Source organism: Aulonocara sp. 'chitande type north' Nkhata Bay, linkage group LG2, assembly GCF_057382095.1.
Source record: "Aulonocara sp. 'chitande type north' Nkhata Bay isolate Kocher_YH1m ecotype deep benthic linkage group LG2, A_spYH_male_GT1.1, whole genome shotgun sequence".
NCBI classification, from domain to species: domain Eukaryota; kingdom Metazoa; phylum Chordata; class Actinopteri; order Cichliformes; family Cichlidae; genus Aulonocara; species Aulonocara sp. 'chitande type north' Nkhata Bay.
Window position 1 is genome coordinate 27,022,060 of NC_141345.1, and position 17,057 is coordinate 27,039,116.

The 17,057-nt window shown below is 40.3% G+C and overlaps 1 protein-coding gene across 16 annotated transcripts in view; it reads left to right on the forward strand.

Annotated features, from left to right (window-relative positions):
* The window catches only part of LOC147338018 (protocadherin gamma-C5-like), a 308,494-nt gene that overhangs the window by 68,181 nt on the left and 223,256 nt on the right, over nucleotides 1–17,057 (forward strand). Inside the window, exon 1 of one of the 16 annotated variants that reach the window (XM_086314285.1) lies at nucleotides 5,690–8,212. The exons of 12 other annotated variants lie outside the window; for them this stretch is intronic. In XM_086314285.1, the coding sequence (XP_086170411.1) occupies nucleotides 5,789–8,212 (2,424 nt within the window). In that variant the 5' untranslated portion in view covers nucleotides 5,690–5,788. Of the gene's footprint in view, nucleotides 1–5,689; nucleotides 8,213–10,938; nucleotides 13,435–17,057 lie in introns of those variants that run through there. 3 more of the 16 variants (XM_086314513.1, XM_086314504.1, XM_086314647.1) reach the window with 3 other exon arrangements.

Here is a 17,057-nt window from a genome sequence, read left to right on the forward strand (position 1 = left end):
ACTAGAGAATGTCTTTTGCGTCTCTCTTACTCTATCCATGCTGCTGAAGTTTGTGGTTTGTTTGTTTGATATTAGTAGACATTGAGCATAGCTGATTGTTATACATAAGTCTTTGTGCACCTTCAACAAGAAGACTGAATGTCTTTGTTTGCTTCGGTGTAGTTTGGCTTCGTTTATCTGTGATTTTGTTAAAGAAATTGCCTCCCTCCAGTGAGTCTGTTTCTTTTAATAGGTGCCAGTTGTACATTTCATGATGATTTCCTAATTATTTATTTTCTTCGCGCATGTCGTTCCTATGTATGTTACGCGATATTTGAAATACCAGAAAGACCCTCCCCACATATATCATGCCCTTTGCGCTCTATAAATGAACGTTTCAACCAAAAGTTTTGTCTTACAGAACTTGAAAGTTTTTTTATGGTGTTAAATAACATGTTACGACCTCAAATTTCACTGACAGCCAGCCGGTACCTTAAATGAAGAAACTTCCAGCCGGCATATGAATTTCACAAATGCACTGTAATTTTTGGTTAAACTAAACATCTTATGTGAGGCATTTGCTGTATCCCCGCGTTTAATGAAATGGTATGGTCTCTTTGCTTAGACTTGATAAAGATTATTGATCAGTCTGTCTTTAATTATGTCTAGCATCAGCATTAAATCGGTTCGTAGTTTCACCACATGTAAACCTTCATCTTACAAACACAGTCTGCTGTCAGAAAAATCCGCAACAGCTTAAACATTTTATTCATCAGGACAGATTTAAGCAATCAGAGAAAATACTTTTTCCCCACACAAATGTATTACCGATGTTTCCACAGATTCCACACTCTTAAAATGTTCGCTGAACAGTAATTATTTAAAAGAAATTTGTCTTTAACTGCAGTGTTTTAGCAGAGTAAAAACTGCAGTGGTGAAAATATAAAGTCAGAATTTACAATCTAAAAAACAGAATAATTCAGGAAGTTTACTTTAAAAGGAAAATGCTTACGTTTTATTTTTGACATTTTCCACCTCTAAAACGAGAAAAGTGTTGTTTTTTTTAAATAATGTAACTGTTACAGGCTATACATGAATGTATTCAATACAGCTTTTTCTCAGTTTTACTTAATACATTTTTAAACAGGAAGGTGGAAATGTAAAACAGGAAAGTGCGCTAAGAATGAAAATAACGATCATAGTTTCATTAGTGAGAGAGAGTCATGACATCATGGAATATAGGTTTGGCACTTCATACAATATTTATAATTTAAATGCTCCAGCTTATAGTTTTTTGTGGAATGACTTGAAATATAAAATTAATTTGAAAACATGAAGCTCTTGAAGGAAACATGGTTTAGTTTGGTGTTGACCTACCCTGTATAGCAGTTGTATATAATTATCTGGCAAACTTAATTTATCTCTTTGTTCTCACAACGTTTTTGTAGATTCGACTGGCAATTTTCTCTGAACATGTCTCTGTTTGAAATTAAATCATACTGTTGTGTTGTTATACCTAGAGAAATACCCATGGGGTCAGTGTGTGCCAGCAAATGAGAGACTGCAATAATACCCCACCCTTCACTGTCTATGACTTTCAACCTCGGATCTGTAGTTGGAGTTATTTTTCGGAAAAGGTTTGGTGAATGTTTCGCGTATGGAAGGATACTGGTCATTGTAGATCTTACTTGCAAAACTGCTAGCAAAATTTGTTTTTTTCCCCGCAGTAACAATGGGATACAGCGTATTCGCGCTGCACTGCGGCCTTGCTTTTATGTCTATTGCCTTCGGGACCGTTAGTGGAGACGTGAGCTATTCTGTGTCAGAGGAGATAAAACGTGGATCTATAATTGGAAATATCGCTAAGGATCTGGGACTTGATTTCGGGAGACTGTCCGTTCGAAAGGCTCGTATAGATACAGAGGATAGCGGTGTAAAGTATTGCAGCGTAAATCTCAATACTGGCGAGTTAATTGTACAAGAAAGGATCGACCGAGAGGGGCTTTGTGCTAAAAAAGCGTCGTGTGTTCTGAAACAGGAGCTAGTGCTGGAAAATCCTCTAGAACTGCACCGCATTCATATCCACGTTCAAGATATCAACGATAACTCACCACAGTTTAAAGAGGAATCACTTAAGATTGAAATACGGGAGTCAGCGGATAAAGGCGAACGTTTTCTTGTCGGCGAAGCTCACGACGCTGACATCGGAGAAAATGCTGTGCAGGGCTATTCACTTCAGCAGAATGATCATTTCAAACTAAATGTGAACACAAAGGCGAGTGGTCGTAAATACTGTGAACTAGTCTTAGAGAAAGAACTGGACAGGGAGGACAAAAAAGAGATTGTGCTGTTACTTACCGCCTTCGATGGAGGCTCTCCACAGAGATCGGGCACTGTTGTCATACACGTCACTGTACTGGATGCTAATGATAATGTACCAGTGTTTGGTCAGAATGTCTATGAAGCAAGTCTGTCTGAAAACTCTCCTCTGGAAACATTAGTAATCACAGTGAGTGCCACTGATCCAGATGAAGGTTTAAATAGCGAAATTACTTATGGATTTGATCATGTTTCAGATGAAAACAGCGATGTGTTTTCATTAAACCCCAAAACTGGAGAAGTGAGAGTGGCTGGAGCAATTGATTACGAGAAAGTATCATCATATGAAATGCAGATAAGCGCTAAAGATGGATTAGGGTTAGTTTCATATTCAACATTAAATATTGAAGTCACTGACGTTAACGACAATGCACCAGTAATACATCTTAAATCAATGTCTAACCCGATACCAGAGAACGCGTCACCTGGTACAGAGGTGGGCATCATTAACGTGCAGGACAGAGACTCTGAGAATAACCGACAGGTCCGCTGCTCCATCCAGCAGGGTGTCCCCTTTAAGTTGGTTCCTTCTATTAAAAACTATTATTCTCTGGTGACCACGGGACAACTGGACCGTGAACTAGTGTCCAATTACAACATTACAATCACTGCCACTGACGAGGGCTCTCCACCTCTGTCCTCCTCTAACAGTGTTCAGTTATCTGTAGCTGATATCAACGACAACCCACCTGTGTTTGAGGAACAGTCGTACAGCGCATATGTGAGTGAGAATAACAAACCGGGCTCCACTTTATGTTCCGTTAGTGCTCGAGACCCCGACTGGAGACAGAACGGTACAGTGGTTTATTCTCTGTTAGCTGGTGAGGTGAACGGTGCCCCGGTGTCCTCCTATCTGTCTGTGAACGGAGACACGGGTGTGATCCACGCTGTGAGGTCGTTTGATTATGAACAGTTCAGGAGTTTTAAAGTCCACGTGATGGCCAGAGACAACGGTTCTCCTCCTCTCAGCAGCAACGTGACCGTGAGTGTGTTCATCTCAGATATGAATGACAACTCTCCTCAGATCCTGTACCCCTCCCCGGAGGGCAATTCCTTCATGACCGAGCTGGTCCCCAAAGCTGCACACGGAGGCTCTCTGGTGTCCAAAGTGATCACGGTGGACGCGGACTCCGGACAGAACGCCTGGCTGTCCTATCATATAGTCAAATCCACTGATCCGGGACTTTTTACTATTGGTGTCCACAGCGGAGAGATCAGGACACAGCGGGACATTTCTGAATCTGACAGCATGAAACAGAACCTTGTAGTGGCAGTGAAAGATAACGGACAGCCCTCTCTGTCTGCCACCTGTTCCATGTATTTACTTATTTCTGATAACTTGGCTGAGGTGCCAGAACTGAAGGATCTGTCTTATAATGAGAGCAATTCCAAACTGACCTCTTATCTAATCATCGCGCTGGTGTCTGTGTCCACCTTTTTCCTGACTTTTATCATCATCATCCTGGGTTTGAGGTTTTGTCGCAGGAGAAAGCCCAGACTGTTATTTGATGGAGCAGTTGCCATCCCCAGCGGTTATCTCCCTCCTAATTACGCAGATGTTGATGGCACAGGAACTTTACGCAGTGCTTACAATTATGATGCGTACCTGACCACAGGTTCTAGAACCAGTGACTTTAAGTTTATGACATCATACAATGACAACACGCTGCCTGCTGACCAGACTCTGAAGAAAAGTCCATCAGACTTTGTTGATGTGTTTGGGGACAGCGATGGTTCTCCTGAGGTAGGATCATTTCATTGTCACCAAAAAAATCTTTTCGTCGTCCCAAAAATAAACTTGAATGATTCTGCAACCTCATTTGATTTACCTTGTTGCTTTTGTTCATTAGTAACGTAAGCATCTTGCAATTTCATTATTTTTTTTCTCTGTCCTTGGTTCTGAACTGCGTTTTTGCGCTGTTCCTGGAATCGTTTTGTGTGAGTTTTAAGTCCACTTTTCTCTTCTTTTTTTTTTCCTAATGCATGTTTTCGAAATTTGAGAGACCACCGATTTGGTTTGTCCAAAGTTGCGTTGTTTCTGGTTTGTGTAGTAGTATAAACACCTTCTTATTTACATCATTCTTGTCTGTCCTTGGTCCTGAACTCGGCTTGACATTTTAATGCTCTTCTAAAGATAGTTTTTTGTTTTGTGCTTTCTTCTTCTCTTTACCTTTCTTTCTTTCTTTGTTTTAGAAACACTGCCACCGTTATAGCACACCTAAATACAATATTTTTAGTATTTAGGTGTGATAATAGTTTTCGCATAAATAAGGATGTCTAATTGATAATGAAGCTGTTCCTTTTACGTTTGTGTTGGCCATTAAAAATGTCATTCTTTTTTCATTTTTCTTTAATTGTTACTGAAAAGAAGAAGGTATGGACATGTCTCTATTGCTCATGTTCTAAATGAACGTGATAAAGAGCGCACATTCTATTACTCTTTGTTCTAAATGTCTTACATTTTAAAATTTTACATATTTCATTTAAAGAAATCTTCTTTCAGTCATAATTGTTCTTATGAATCCTTTACGTTAAGTTCTCAGCGTTGATAGAAATCGAACCCTTCAACGGTCTTTCAAAATTCTTGCAGCAGTGTTCATAGTCACTTTGTCGTTTTTTTTTTCGTTATCTATTCGTTGTATCAATTTTAAAATGGTTACTAATCCTTCTGAAAGCGCACTGTGTGGATCACCGTTTGTTCACCCTCAGTTAATTGGACGAATACATTTGAGCCTTTTTTTGACCCTCTCTATCTATTACAATGAGAATCCCAGGACTCTTCAGAAATACAAAACGATTTCACAGCAAGTCATCAAAAAGTAACGCTACGTTTTTGCACATAAAACATCACGAAGAACTTAGAATTTTGATAAAAGAGAAACTAACAGGAATAACAACAAAAAAGAAAAAAAAACGAGAGAGAAAAAGCTCTCTCCCCTTTCAACTTAAATCATAGTGCAGAGTCTGTGTCTAGGATCATTCTTTTGACTCGTCAAAGCTGTCTGGAAACAGAGAAACGGTTATTTTACCTTTTTTTTTTAGTTTCCATTGCAGCTGGATCATTACCTAATTTCATTATATATTTTATAACTACCTATATTTTCAGCCATTAAAAGTAATAATAAAATAGCAAAGCAACTATCTATATATTTTTTACTCGCCCGTTCACAGTGAATGGCTCTACAGAATATCAAAATTTATTACATATTAAATTAAAAAAAAACTTCACGTTGCCATACCTCAGTAAATACTCATGGTGTCAGTGTGCGCCAGTAAACGTGAAGACCTGATCATTCTCCACCCTTCTGTCTCAGCGAATTCAAAGCCCGGTTCTCCTTTTGTAACGCAGTTGGAAAATATCTCCTCGCGTATGACTCCAGTTTCACAGTGACTTTAAAGATTCTTTGGGCATTTTTACTGTCTTGACTTTATGTTTACCTCTCATGTGCCATTTCTGATGGTAACAATGGGATACACCATATTTGCGCTGCACTGCGGCCTTGCTTTTATTTTTCTTTCTCTCCGCTTTGTCATCGGAGACATGAGCTACTCTATCCCGGAGGAGATGACACGTGGATCTATAATTGGAAATATCGCTAAGGATCTGGGACTCGATTTGGGCAGACTGTCCGCTCGAAAAGCTCGTATAGATACAGAGGATAGTGGTGTCAAGTACTGCAGCGTAAATCTCAATACTGGCGAGTTAATTGTACAAGAAAGGATCGACCGAGAGGGGCTTTGTGCGAAAAAGGCGTCGTGTGTTCTGAAACAGGAGCTAGTGCTGGAAAATCCTTTGGAATTGCACCGCATTCATATTCGCGTTCAAGACATCAACGATAACTCGCCTCAGTTTAAGGAGGAGTCCCTCAACTTTGAAATACACGAACTGGCAGTCAAAGGTACAGGCTTTCCCCTAGATGAAGCTCACGATGCAGACATCGGAGAAAATGCTGTTCAGGGTTATTCACTTCAGCAAAATGATCACTTCAGATTAAACGTTAAATCCAAAGGTGGTGGGAGAAAATATGGCGAACTAGTCTTAGACAAAGAACTAGACAGGGAAGACAAAAAAGAGATTGTGCTGTTACTTACCGCCTTCGATGGAGGCTCTCCACAGAGATCAGGCACTGTGGTCATACACGTCACTGTACTGGATGCTAATGATAATGTCCCGGTGTTTAGTCAGAATGTCTATAAAGCTAGTCTCCACGAAAACTCCCCTCTGGATACTGTTGTTCTCACAGTTAGCGCCACAGATGCAGATGAAGGTGTAAATGGTGAAGTTAATTATGGGTTTGACCATGTCTCTGAAGAAAGACAAGATTTTTCTTTGGACCCTAAAACAGGAGCAGTGAGAGTGGCTGGAGCAATTGATTATGAAAAGGAATCGTCGTATGAAATCCAGATTACTGCGAAAGATGGTTTGGGATTAGCATCATATGCTACTCTGTTAATTGAGATTACGGATGTAAATGATAATGCACCAGTTATAAATCTGAAATCACTATCTAACCCCATACCTGAGAACGTGCCACGTGGTACAGAGGTGGGCATCATTAACGTGCAGGACAGAGACTCTGAGAATAACCGACAGGTCCGCTGCTCCATCCAGCAGGGGGTTCCCTTTAAGTTGGTTCCTTCTATTAAAAACTATTATTCTCTGGTGACCACTGGACAACTGGACCGCGAACTAGTGTCCGATTACAACATTACAATCACTGCCACTGACGAGGGCTCTCCACCTCTGTCGTCGACTAAAAGTGTTCAGTTATCTGTAGCTGACATCAACGACAACCCACCTGTGTTTGATGAGCAGTCGTACAGCGCATATGTGAGTGAGAATAACAAACCTGGCTCCACTTTATGTTCCGTTAGTGCTCGAGACCCCGACTGGAGACAGAACGGTACAGTGGTTTATTCTCTGTTAGCTGGTGAGGTGAACGGTGCCCCGGTGTCCTCCTATCTGTCTGTGAACGGAGACACGGGTGTGATCCACGCTGTGAGGTCGTTTGATTATGAACAGTTTAGGAGTTTTAAAGTCCACGTGGTGGCCAGAGACAATGGTTCTCCTCCCCTCAGCAGCAACGTGACCGTGAGTGTGTTCATCTCAGATGTGAATGACAACTCTCCTCAGATCCTGTACCCCTCCCCAGAGGGCAATTCCTTCATGACCGAGCTGGTCCCCAAAGCTGCACACGGAGGCTCTCTGGTGTCCAAAGTGATCGCGGTGGACGCGGACTCCGGACAGAACGCCTGGCTGTCCTATCAAATAGTCAAATCCACTGATCCGGGACTTTTTACTATTGGTGTCCACAGCGGAGAGATCAGGACACTGCGGGACATTTCTGAATCTGACAGCATGAAACAGAACCTTGTAGTGGCAGTGAAAGATAACGGACAGCCCTCTCTGTCTGCCACCTGTTCCATGTATTTACTTATTTCTGATAACTTGGCTGAGGTGCCAGAACTGAAAGATCTGTCTTATAATGAGAGCAATTCCAAACTGACCTCTTATCTGATCATCGCGCTGGTTTCTGTGTCCACCTTTTTCCTGACTTTTATCATCATCATCCTGGGTTTGAGGTTTTGTCGCAGGAGAAAGCCCAGACTGTTATTTGACGGAGCAGTCGCCATCCCCAGCGGTTATCTCCCTCCTAATTACGCAGATGTTGATGGCACAGGAACTTTACGCAGCGCTTACAATTATGATGCGTACCTGACCACAGGTTCTAGAACCAGTGACTTTAAGTTTGTGACATCATACAATGACAACACGCTGCCTGCTGACCAGACTCTGAAGAAAAGTCCATCAGACTTTGCTGATGTGTTTGGAGATAGTGATAGGACTCCTGAGGTAGGAGGATACCCTTTGTCCTATTTTCATTATTTTTCTTCTCTCACTTGTTTTAAGTTTTTGTTGATGGATATTTAAATAAGCCAACTTTCTTTCCTAACAATAACAGTGTTAATGTACAAAAAACTACAATCCTTTATTTTGGTTCTACTTTCATTGTTATTTAGCCTGTGTGTTTCATATTGTCTCTGTCTTTCTTTGTTGCATTCTCCCTCACAGATGTGTCCTTCCCTGTGGTACAATTTTGTAGAAGAGTAACATTTTCAGTTAACATTTTCATGTTTTGCTTTATTTTGGTGTTTTGGTCGAAGCACAGCCATAAAGCTGGTTTTTAGCATTTTTGGTCCAACTCCTTCTTCCCACAAAACCTACCTTGAGATAAAATTTCATCATATTGCATTATATCTATAGGCTTGACTTCTGTCTTGGTATTCATTTTCCTGGTAGTCCAGCAGTTTTTTACTGATCAAGTGTGTTTGGACTTCCACAGGTATTATTTTTTATCTAATTAGAGACTTTAAGGTTATGTGGTTGAAACATTAAGTTCTATATAAGTTTTTTTCTCATATAGATGATGGAATTTATTATTTTAATACCTTTGGCCTACATAAAAGTTGACAAGTTGACAGTCACTTTTTAAAGTTTGACATGTTTTCATATTGTTTTCAGTTTGAGCAGTAAAATGATAAAGACAATCACTTAGAAGAATAAAGATTAGAATCACATGTTTAGGAAAAAAACAAATGCAACAGGTCCGAAGACTTGACAGAAAGAAAGGCTTCTCTAATAACAATATAAACTAGTGATTAATAGGCTTAGTAACACCATACAATGCAACTCAGTGTAAGTAATCAGCCTCACTATACTGCTAAAATTGTTAATACATTCTCCTCAATAGTCCTTGATCATTGTTGAATAGAAAATATTATCATTGGCCATGTTTACAAAAGTATATTATTTCTCATAGAGGACACAGTTAATAATCATTCTATTTACTTATTTTATAGAACCATAATCCTGAGAATTATGTTTTGTTTTGTTTGTGTAGCACATTGTTATATACAGCATGGTCCAAAAGATGGATGCATACACCTTCTTTTTTGTTAGGAAAAGTTGGTCTTTTAGTGGTCTTTCAAAGCTTTGGTGTTGACAAAAATAGTTATTAACATTTCTCTTGAGAGTGGCTTAATATTTCTCCTTTGTCAGCGTGAAGTTGGTTCATCACAGGTGTCCTACCCCAGAGTAGGCACTCCCACAGAGTTTATATTATTCTCACTCATATTGTACTGTATTGCATTATCATTTTCTCTCCTATTGTGATACTTACACACTCTTCTTTTTCTGAAAGAAATATCACACTTAAATTAACTTAAAAATAGGACTTTTGCCAGTTGCCCAATACAAAATATATTTATGTTTGAAACAGACCCAAACTGTGTATCCTTGTCTTGCACTTGCTCTCTCTCTCTCTCTGACTGTATGCTTGTGTTTTACTTAGCAATTCTGCATCTGATGAAGTTTCTTTTCTGTCTCTCAGCTGAGTGTAATAAGCTTCTGATGATACGGTCAGTTTAGTGATCAGGCTTCATATGCAACTTGTTAACATCTAGTTCAAAGTGGTTTTGAGTGTAGTTAACTGTTCTAGAAAAACATTCAGCCTAGCAACAATTCAGTGCAGTTAAATGCCCACTTTGTTTTAGAATTTCAGTCTGACTTGTGACACTTTTACTCAGTTCTGATATTACCTCAAAATCACAGTACTAATAAGTAAATTCTGGCCTAATGTAAATTTGAAGTAACATCACATTTATGAGATTAGCAAAGGCTGCAGGGAATTTGTTAGTTTATTTTAAAAAGTCCAGATGACTCAGTAAAATCCACATAAATTTCACCTTAATGCATGCAATAGTAGCTGGGATACAACTGAAAGAAATCTGACTTCCAACAGAAAAATTTACTGAATAATTGCTTAGTTGCTAACACAAAACTAGTTTATTATGAAAGGATACTAAATTTCAGACTGCATCCTCAGTCTTGATTCAGTTATTTAAAACAAACAAACAAAAAAACATTAATTTTCTTTTGTCTGAGAAGAAAAGAAACAGGTGCATCAGCCAGTTTCCTTTTCAATGTACTTTTTTTTTAAATAGGTTTTTTTAAGCAGTCATAAAAATTCAGTTTGATGTTAGTATACTGAACTTGGATAATATGGGTTTTTTAATCTTTCTGTCTTGATTTTTCATGTCATTTCCAATTTTATTTTATTTTTTCTGTGCTTTGTGTCCTATGGGACATTAACAACGTTAACCTTGGTCATAATTTAAATAGGTAAACTCAATGCGTGTCATTACGTTGGAACCAGCAACATTAATTTTTTGTTAATACACAATTAGGCTGATTTCCGAAAGGCTACAAAGAGGGGGAACCCACAGTTTGTTGTTCAGTCGTAAACATATAGTGATATTAGTATTTCTAGGCCCTACAGACATAGATTTATGCCATATGCCATTACGTAATAATATAGTCACTAAACGTCTTCTGTCGTTATTACATACCTCCACAGTATTAAAATAAAACACTCCGATCTTGCAGCATCTATTGAGTGCATTTAGGCATTTAACTTGGATAAGCCTGGGTCAGTGTCATTTTTGAACTCACGGTGTCGCTATACACCAGCTCTAAAAGACTGAATTCCTCTTTTCTTTGTGGACTTTCTGTCTTGCACGCCCGCTGCCTGCTCTAGGTTTAGCCCGAGACGCGCTGAATTGCAGTTCCTATTTCTGTCATAGTTGTGTGCTATCTTTGCTGCGTTATTGCTTTAACATATTAGAGGCGTATCATTGAAGATGGAATTGAATTTTATCGTGTTTCAGGCTTGGAACATTTGTTTCCTCCTTCAGCTGCATGTTGCTCATGGAGACATGAGCTATTCTTTCCCAGAGGAAATGAAACGAGGATCCGTTATTGGAAATATAGCCAAAGACCTCGGGATGGAAACGGGCGCGCTGTCCAGCAGGAGAGCCCGCATCGACGCCGACGGAACCGACAAACGTTACTGTGACATAAACAAGAGTAACGGAGAGCTGATTGCTGCAGACAGGATTGACCGCGAGGGGCTTTGTGGAGAAAAGGCTTCGTGCATCCTAAAACACGAGCTTGTGCTCGAGAATCCGCTCGAGCTTCATCGTATCAGCCTTCACATTCAAGATATCAATGACAACGCACCACAATTCAATGAAGAACGGATTAATATAGAAATTCGAGAATCCGCTGTGAGAGGAGCTCGTTTTGTGATAGAAGAAGCACACGATGCGGATGTGGGGCAAAATTCAGTGCAGCAGTACAACCTTAAAAAGAATGAAAATTTTATTTTGTCTGTAAATGGAAACACAATAGAGCTCGTTCTTGAAAAAGAGCTTGATCGTGAAAAACAACAGGAAATGAATTTAATTCTCACAGCTTTGGATGGTGGATCTCCTCAGAGATCAGGTACATTAGTAATACACGTCACTGTGTTGGATGCTAATGATAACGCCCCAGTGTTCAGCCAAGCCGTTTATAAAGCCAGCCTGCCTGAAAACTCTCATTTAGACACTGTAGTGATTACAGTAAGCGCAAGTGATGCAGATGAGGGAGTTAATGGAGATGTGACGTATGACTTTGGACATGTTACTGAAGAAGTGAAGAAGATATTTAGCATTGATCGTAAAGTAGGTGACATAAGAGTAATTGGTGTTGTTGACTATGAAACTACTACATCATTTGAAATACGCGTTAAAGCAAAAGATGGGCTAGGCCTGTTATCCTACGCTAAAGTAATGATTTCTATCACTGATGTGAATGACAACGCCCCTGTAGTTAATCTGAAATCACTGACCAATCCGATACCAGAGAACACCCCACCTGGTACAGAGGTGGGCATCATTAACGTGCAGGACAGAGACTCCGAAACTAATGGACAGGTCCGCTGCTCCATCCAGCAGGGTGTTCCCTTTAAGTTGGTTCCTTCTATTAAAAACTATTATTCTCTGGTCACGACAGGACAGCTGGACCGTGAACTAGTGTCCAATTACAACATTACAATCACTGCCACTGACGAGGGCTCTCCACCTCTGTCCTCTTCTAAAACTGTTCAGTTATCTGTAGCTGACATCAACGACAACCCACCTGTGTTTGAGGAGCAGTCGTACAGCGCATATGTGAGTGAGAATAACAAACCGGGCTCCACTTTATGTTCCGTTAGTGCTCGAGACCCCGACTGGAGACAGAACGGTACAGTGGTTTATTCTCTGTTAGCTGGTGAGGTGAACGGTGCCCCGGTGTCCTCGTATCTGTCTGTGAACGGAGACACGGGTGTGATCCATGCTGTGAGGTCGTTTGATTACGAACAGTTCAGGAGTTTTAAAGTCCACGTGATGGCCAGAGACAACGGCTCTCCTCCTCTAAGCAGCAACGTGACCGTGAGTGTGTTCATCTCAGATGTGAATGACAACTCTCCTCAGATCCTGTACCCCTCCCCAGAGGGCAACTCCTTCATGACCGAACTGGTCCCCAAAGCTGCACACGGAGGCTCTTTGGTGTCCAAAGTGATCGCGGTGGACGCAGACTCCGGACAGAACGCTTGGCTGTCCTATCAAATAGTCAAATCCACTGATCCGGGACTTTTTACTATTGGTGTCCACAGCGGAGAGATCAGGACACAGCGGGACATTTCTGAATCTGACAGCATGAAACAGAACCTTGTAGTGGCAGTGAAAGATAACGGACAGCCCTCTCTGTCTGCCACCTGTTCCATGTATTTACTTATTTCTGATAACTTGGCTGAGGTACCAGAACTGAAGGATCTGTCTTATAATGAGAGCAATTCCAAACTGACCTCTTATCTGATCATCGCGCTGGTTTCTGTGTCCACCTTTTTCCTGACTTTTATCATCATCATCCTGGGTTTGAGGTTTTGTCGCAGGAGAAAGCCCAGACTGTTATTTGATGGAGCAGTTGCCATCCCCAGCGGTTATCTCCCTCCTAATTACGCAGATGTTGATGGCACAGGAACTTTACGCAGTGCTTACAATTATGATGCGTACCTGACCACAGGATCTAGAACCAGTGACTTTAAGTTTGTGACATCATACAATGACAACACGCTGCCTGCTGACCAGACTCTGAAGAAAAGTCCATCAGATTTTGCTGATGTCTTTGGAGACCTGGACGGGTGCTCAGAGGTATGTCCCCTTCGCAATAAGCAAGTCATGTTTTAATCTTGTGCCAGATGAAAATCAACAATTCAGTTTTCTTCTACTTTATCATCACAAATTTGTTTCTTTAAATGCTTGGAGCGAAAACTGGTTTATTAATTCTAACATTTTCTTCTTTCCTCTAAAGTGTTTCCTAGAGGTGTAGCTGTCTTTCTCTGGTAGTGGCTAAAATATGCTTGATTTCAACATGATAAATTTCATGCTTTCATACTCATAGATTTAGTGTGATATGTTATTTGTGTGTGTTCAATTTATTGTAGTTTTGCAAGCTCATATGATGTATGTTCATCAACACAATAGATATTTCTGCATCGTGCTTGCGGTGGTTTTTTTGTCTGTATATGTTATTTGTTGTTTGTTTTTGTTTTTTTAACTAATCGATTACTTTTATCCTCTATCTGAACCTGTGAGAGCAACTTTTACTCTTAGGAAGATATAGTTGTATAATGTTATCAAACTTTCATCTTATTTTTCCCCTACTGCCATTTATTAAATTACACATTGTGAATACACCACGTTCCAAATTATTATGCAAATTGTGTTTAAGTGTCATAAAAATTAAATAAGTTGATTTTCAATTAAACCCATGGATGGAATTGTGTCTCAGGGCTCTTTGGTTGATTGAAATCATTCTCGGACACCTATGATCATTAGTTTGCCTGGTGAGCCCAAATGAAGGAAAAACTACTAAAGAAGAATGTTCCACATTATTAAGCACACCACGATTTTCAAGCAATATAGGAAGGAAAAATGATCTCTCTGTTGCTGAAAAGCATGAAATAGTTGAATGCCTTGGACACATAACGAAAACCTTAGATATTTCACAAAACTTAAGCGTGATCACCATAATGTGGGTGAGTCAGAGCACACATGGGTTCGTGCAGATAAAGGCACAATAAGGAAGGTTTCAGCCAGACAAATACATCAGATTAAGAGAGCAGCTGCTAAAAGGCCATTACAAAGCAGCAAACACATATTTGAAGCTGCTGGTGCCGCTGGAGCCCTGCGAACATCAAGGTGTAGTATCCTCCAGAGACTTGCAATTGTCCATAAACCTTATATTTGGCCACTGCTAACCAATGCTCACAAGCAGAAATGGCTGCACTGAGCCCAGAACTACAAAAAGACTAATTTTCAAACAGTCCTGTTCACTGATGAGTGCATTGCAACCCTGGATGATCCAGATGGATGCAGTGGTGGATGGTTGGTTGCAACGTCAGCAAGGACGTGTTGGAGTTTCTGACTGACCACTCTCTTCCATGGTAGAAAGAGAAGAACTGTGCCTTCTGCAACAAAACCATCTTCATGCAAGACAATGCACCATCTTATGCTACAAGTAACACCTCTGCATAATTGGCTGCTCAAACAAAAAAAATATGAGGGTGGGAGGCAGTTCACATCCAAACAGCAGCTCTGCGAGGCTATTCTGACATCCTGCAAAGACATTCAAGTAGAAACTTTCCAAAAACTCAAGTTCCATGGATGCAAGAATTGTAAAACTGCTATCAAATAAGGGGTCCTATGTTAATATATAACTTGACCTGTTAAGGATTTTTTTGTTACGTTCCCCTGGGGGGGTGTCTAGGCGTTAAAGGGGAAGTAACAAAAGTAACCGGGTCAGAAAAAGGAGTCAAGGAGGCGAAACAGTTAAATAAAACAGTTTTATTGAAGTAATTCAACTAAAGGAAAACACAGCTCACTAGCTGGAAACCGGAAAACACAGCTCACTAGCTGGAAACCGGAAAACACAGCTCACTAGCTGGAAACCGGAAAACACAGCTCACTAGCTGGAAACCGGAAAACAAAGCTCACTAGCTGGAAACCGGAAAACAAAGCTCACTAGCTGGAAACCGGAAAACAAAGCTCACTAGCTGGAAACCACAAAACACAGCTCACTAGCTGGAAACCGCAAACACTCAGCTCACTAGCTGGAAACACCGCAAACACTCAGCTCACTAGCTGGAAACACCGCAAACACTCAGCTCACTAGCTGGAACCGCTGGAAACACCGCAAACACTCAGCTCACTAGCTGTACCCACACAAAATGGCACTCTGGCCCAGAGCTCACCCTGCTCTGGGCTTAAATACCCTTAATTGCTGATGGGAGACAGCTGTACAGGAGGGAAGGTGGCACCTCAGGCAGAGGAGGTAGTAGGACACGCCCACACAGGCACCTTCAGGAGAGAGAGGCCCTGCTAGGGCCGTAACATTTTTGATTGAAATAGCTTTTGATTTCAGTAAAATGTATCTACTAATGCTGCAAATTCAACAAATGACCATTTTCAATTCTCTACAACCTATAAAATGTTTTGAAAATCTGTGTGCATAATAATTTGGAACAGTCCATTTTAAGTTTTTTATTTTTGAAAAACATACTGTTTTCATTGGCAGTTTTGTTGAGTAACATTTGAATTATACTCTAATGGCTGATGACTCGAAAATTATGCTGACTGTCATTTGAATCGACTATTTAGGAAAATCAGAGAAAAATATCATTTGCATAATAATTTGGATATATATATGCCCAGTGCTTTAGCTGTGTTGTTACTGATATTTTATCAGTAGTTCTACTCCTCTGGTTTGTTGATACACAGAAGGTCAGATGCTGCAGAATTTTACAGTTGGTCTTTTCAAGTAGTGTATATTTGTCAGCTACATGTCATACTGTAAGTTTATCTCAATGCTAAAGCACATATTTATCTTTAGCACAATATTATCAGTGTAGTAATAAAGACAGTGATGGGAATAAAGGCGATACAAGTAACAGCGTTATTACCGGCTTTACTTTTTTCAGTAATGAGTCTAACTAATTACTATTTCTATCGTTACAACGCCGTTACCGTTACTAACAAGAACATGCGGTGCAGTCACGTTACTATTTTTCAACAAACACGGTTGAATCTGTCTTCAGCCTTATATCAGTTGCACGGAAGTAGCTGTCTACATAAGTAATCTGGGCGCTACAGCTTTAAGCAGCCCCGTGCGCTCCCGCGGGTGGCAATCACTTTCTGGCACAACACCTGGAGCTAAGGGGGTAAAACAATCGCATTAGTGCTGCTGTTTGACTGAGGAAGAATAAAGTAGTCATGGTAAGCAGGTCACATGACTACTTAAAGATGACAAAGCAACAAGGTGATATATACCAGTTTTTAAATTGTGTTGATAGGCCACATAAAACCGGAGTCATGATAAAAAATATATACGCAGTGTTTTTTCCTGTATAGTTTCGTCACGTTTACTGTCCAAGGATGGCGCTAGCAAGCACTCTCTGCTTAAGACCTAAAAAAATTAAAAAGACCGTTGGTGTTGGTGGAAAATTGCACCATGTCGACCAATCAAAAATGATATGGCAACATGACATTTGGTTGTTTAGGAAGAGGGGGAAGTTTTAGGAGTGACAGCGAGACAGAGCGAGAGAAAAAGAAAGACAGCAGAAAAAGAGAGAGAGCGAGTTTTGAGATGTGAGAGATTTGTGACGTTTAGCGTGTTTAAAGTATGTAGTCAATGTGTTGTCTTGTGTAGTTCATGTGTAGTGTTGTGGATAGTTTTGTGTTGTGTGTCAGAACAATGAGGCGACTGCTGTCTCCAC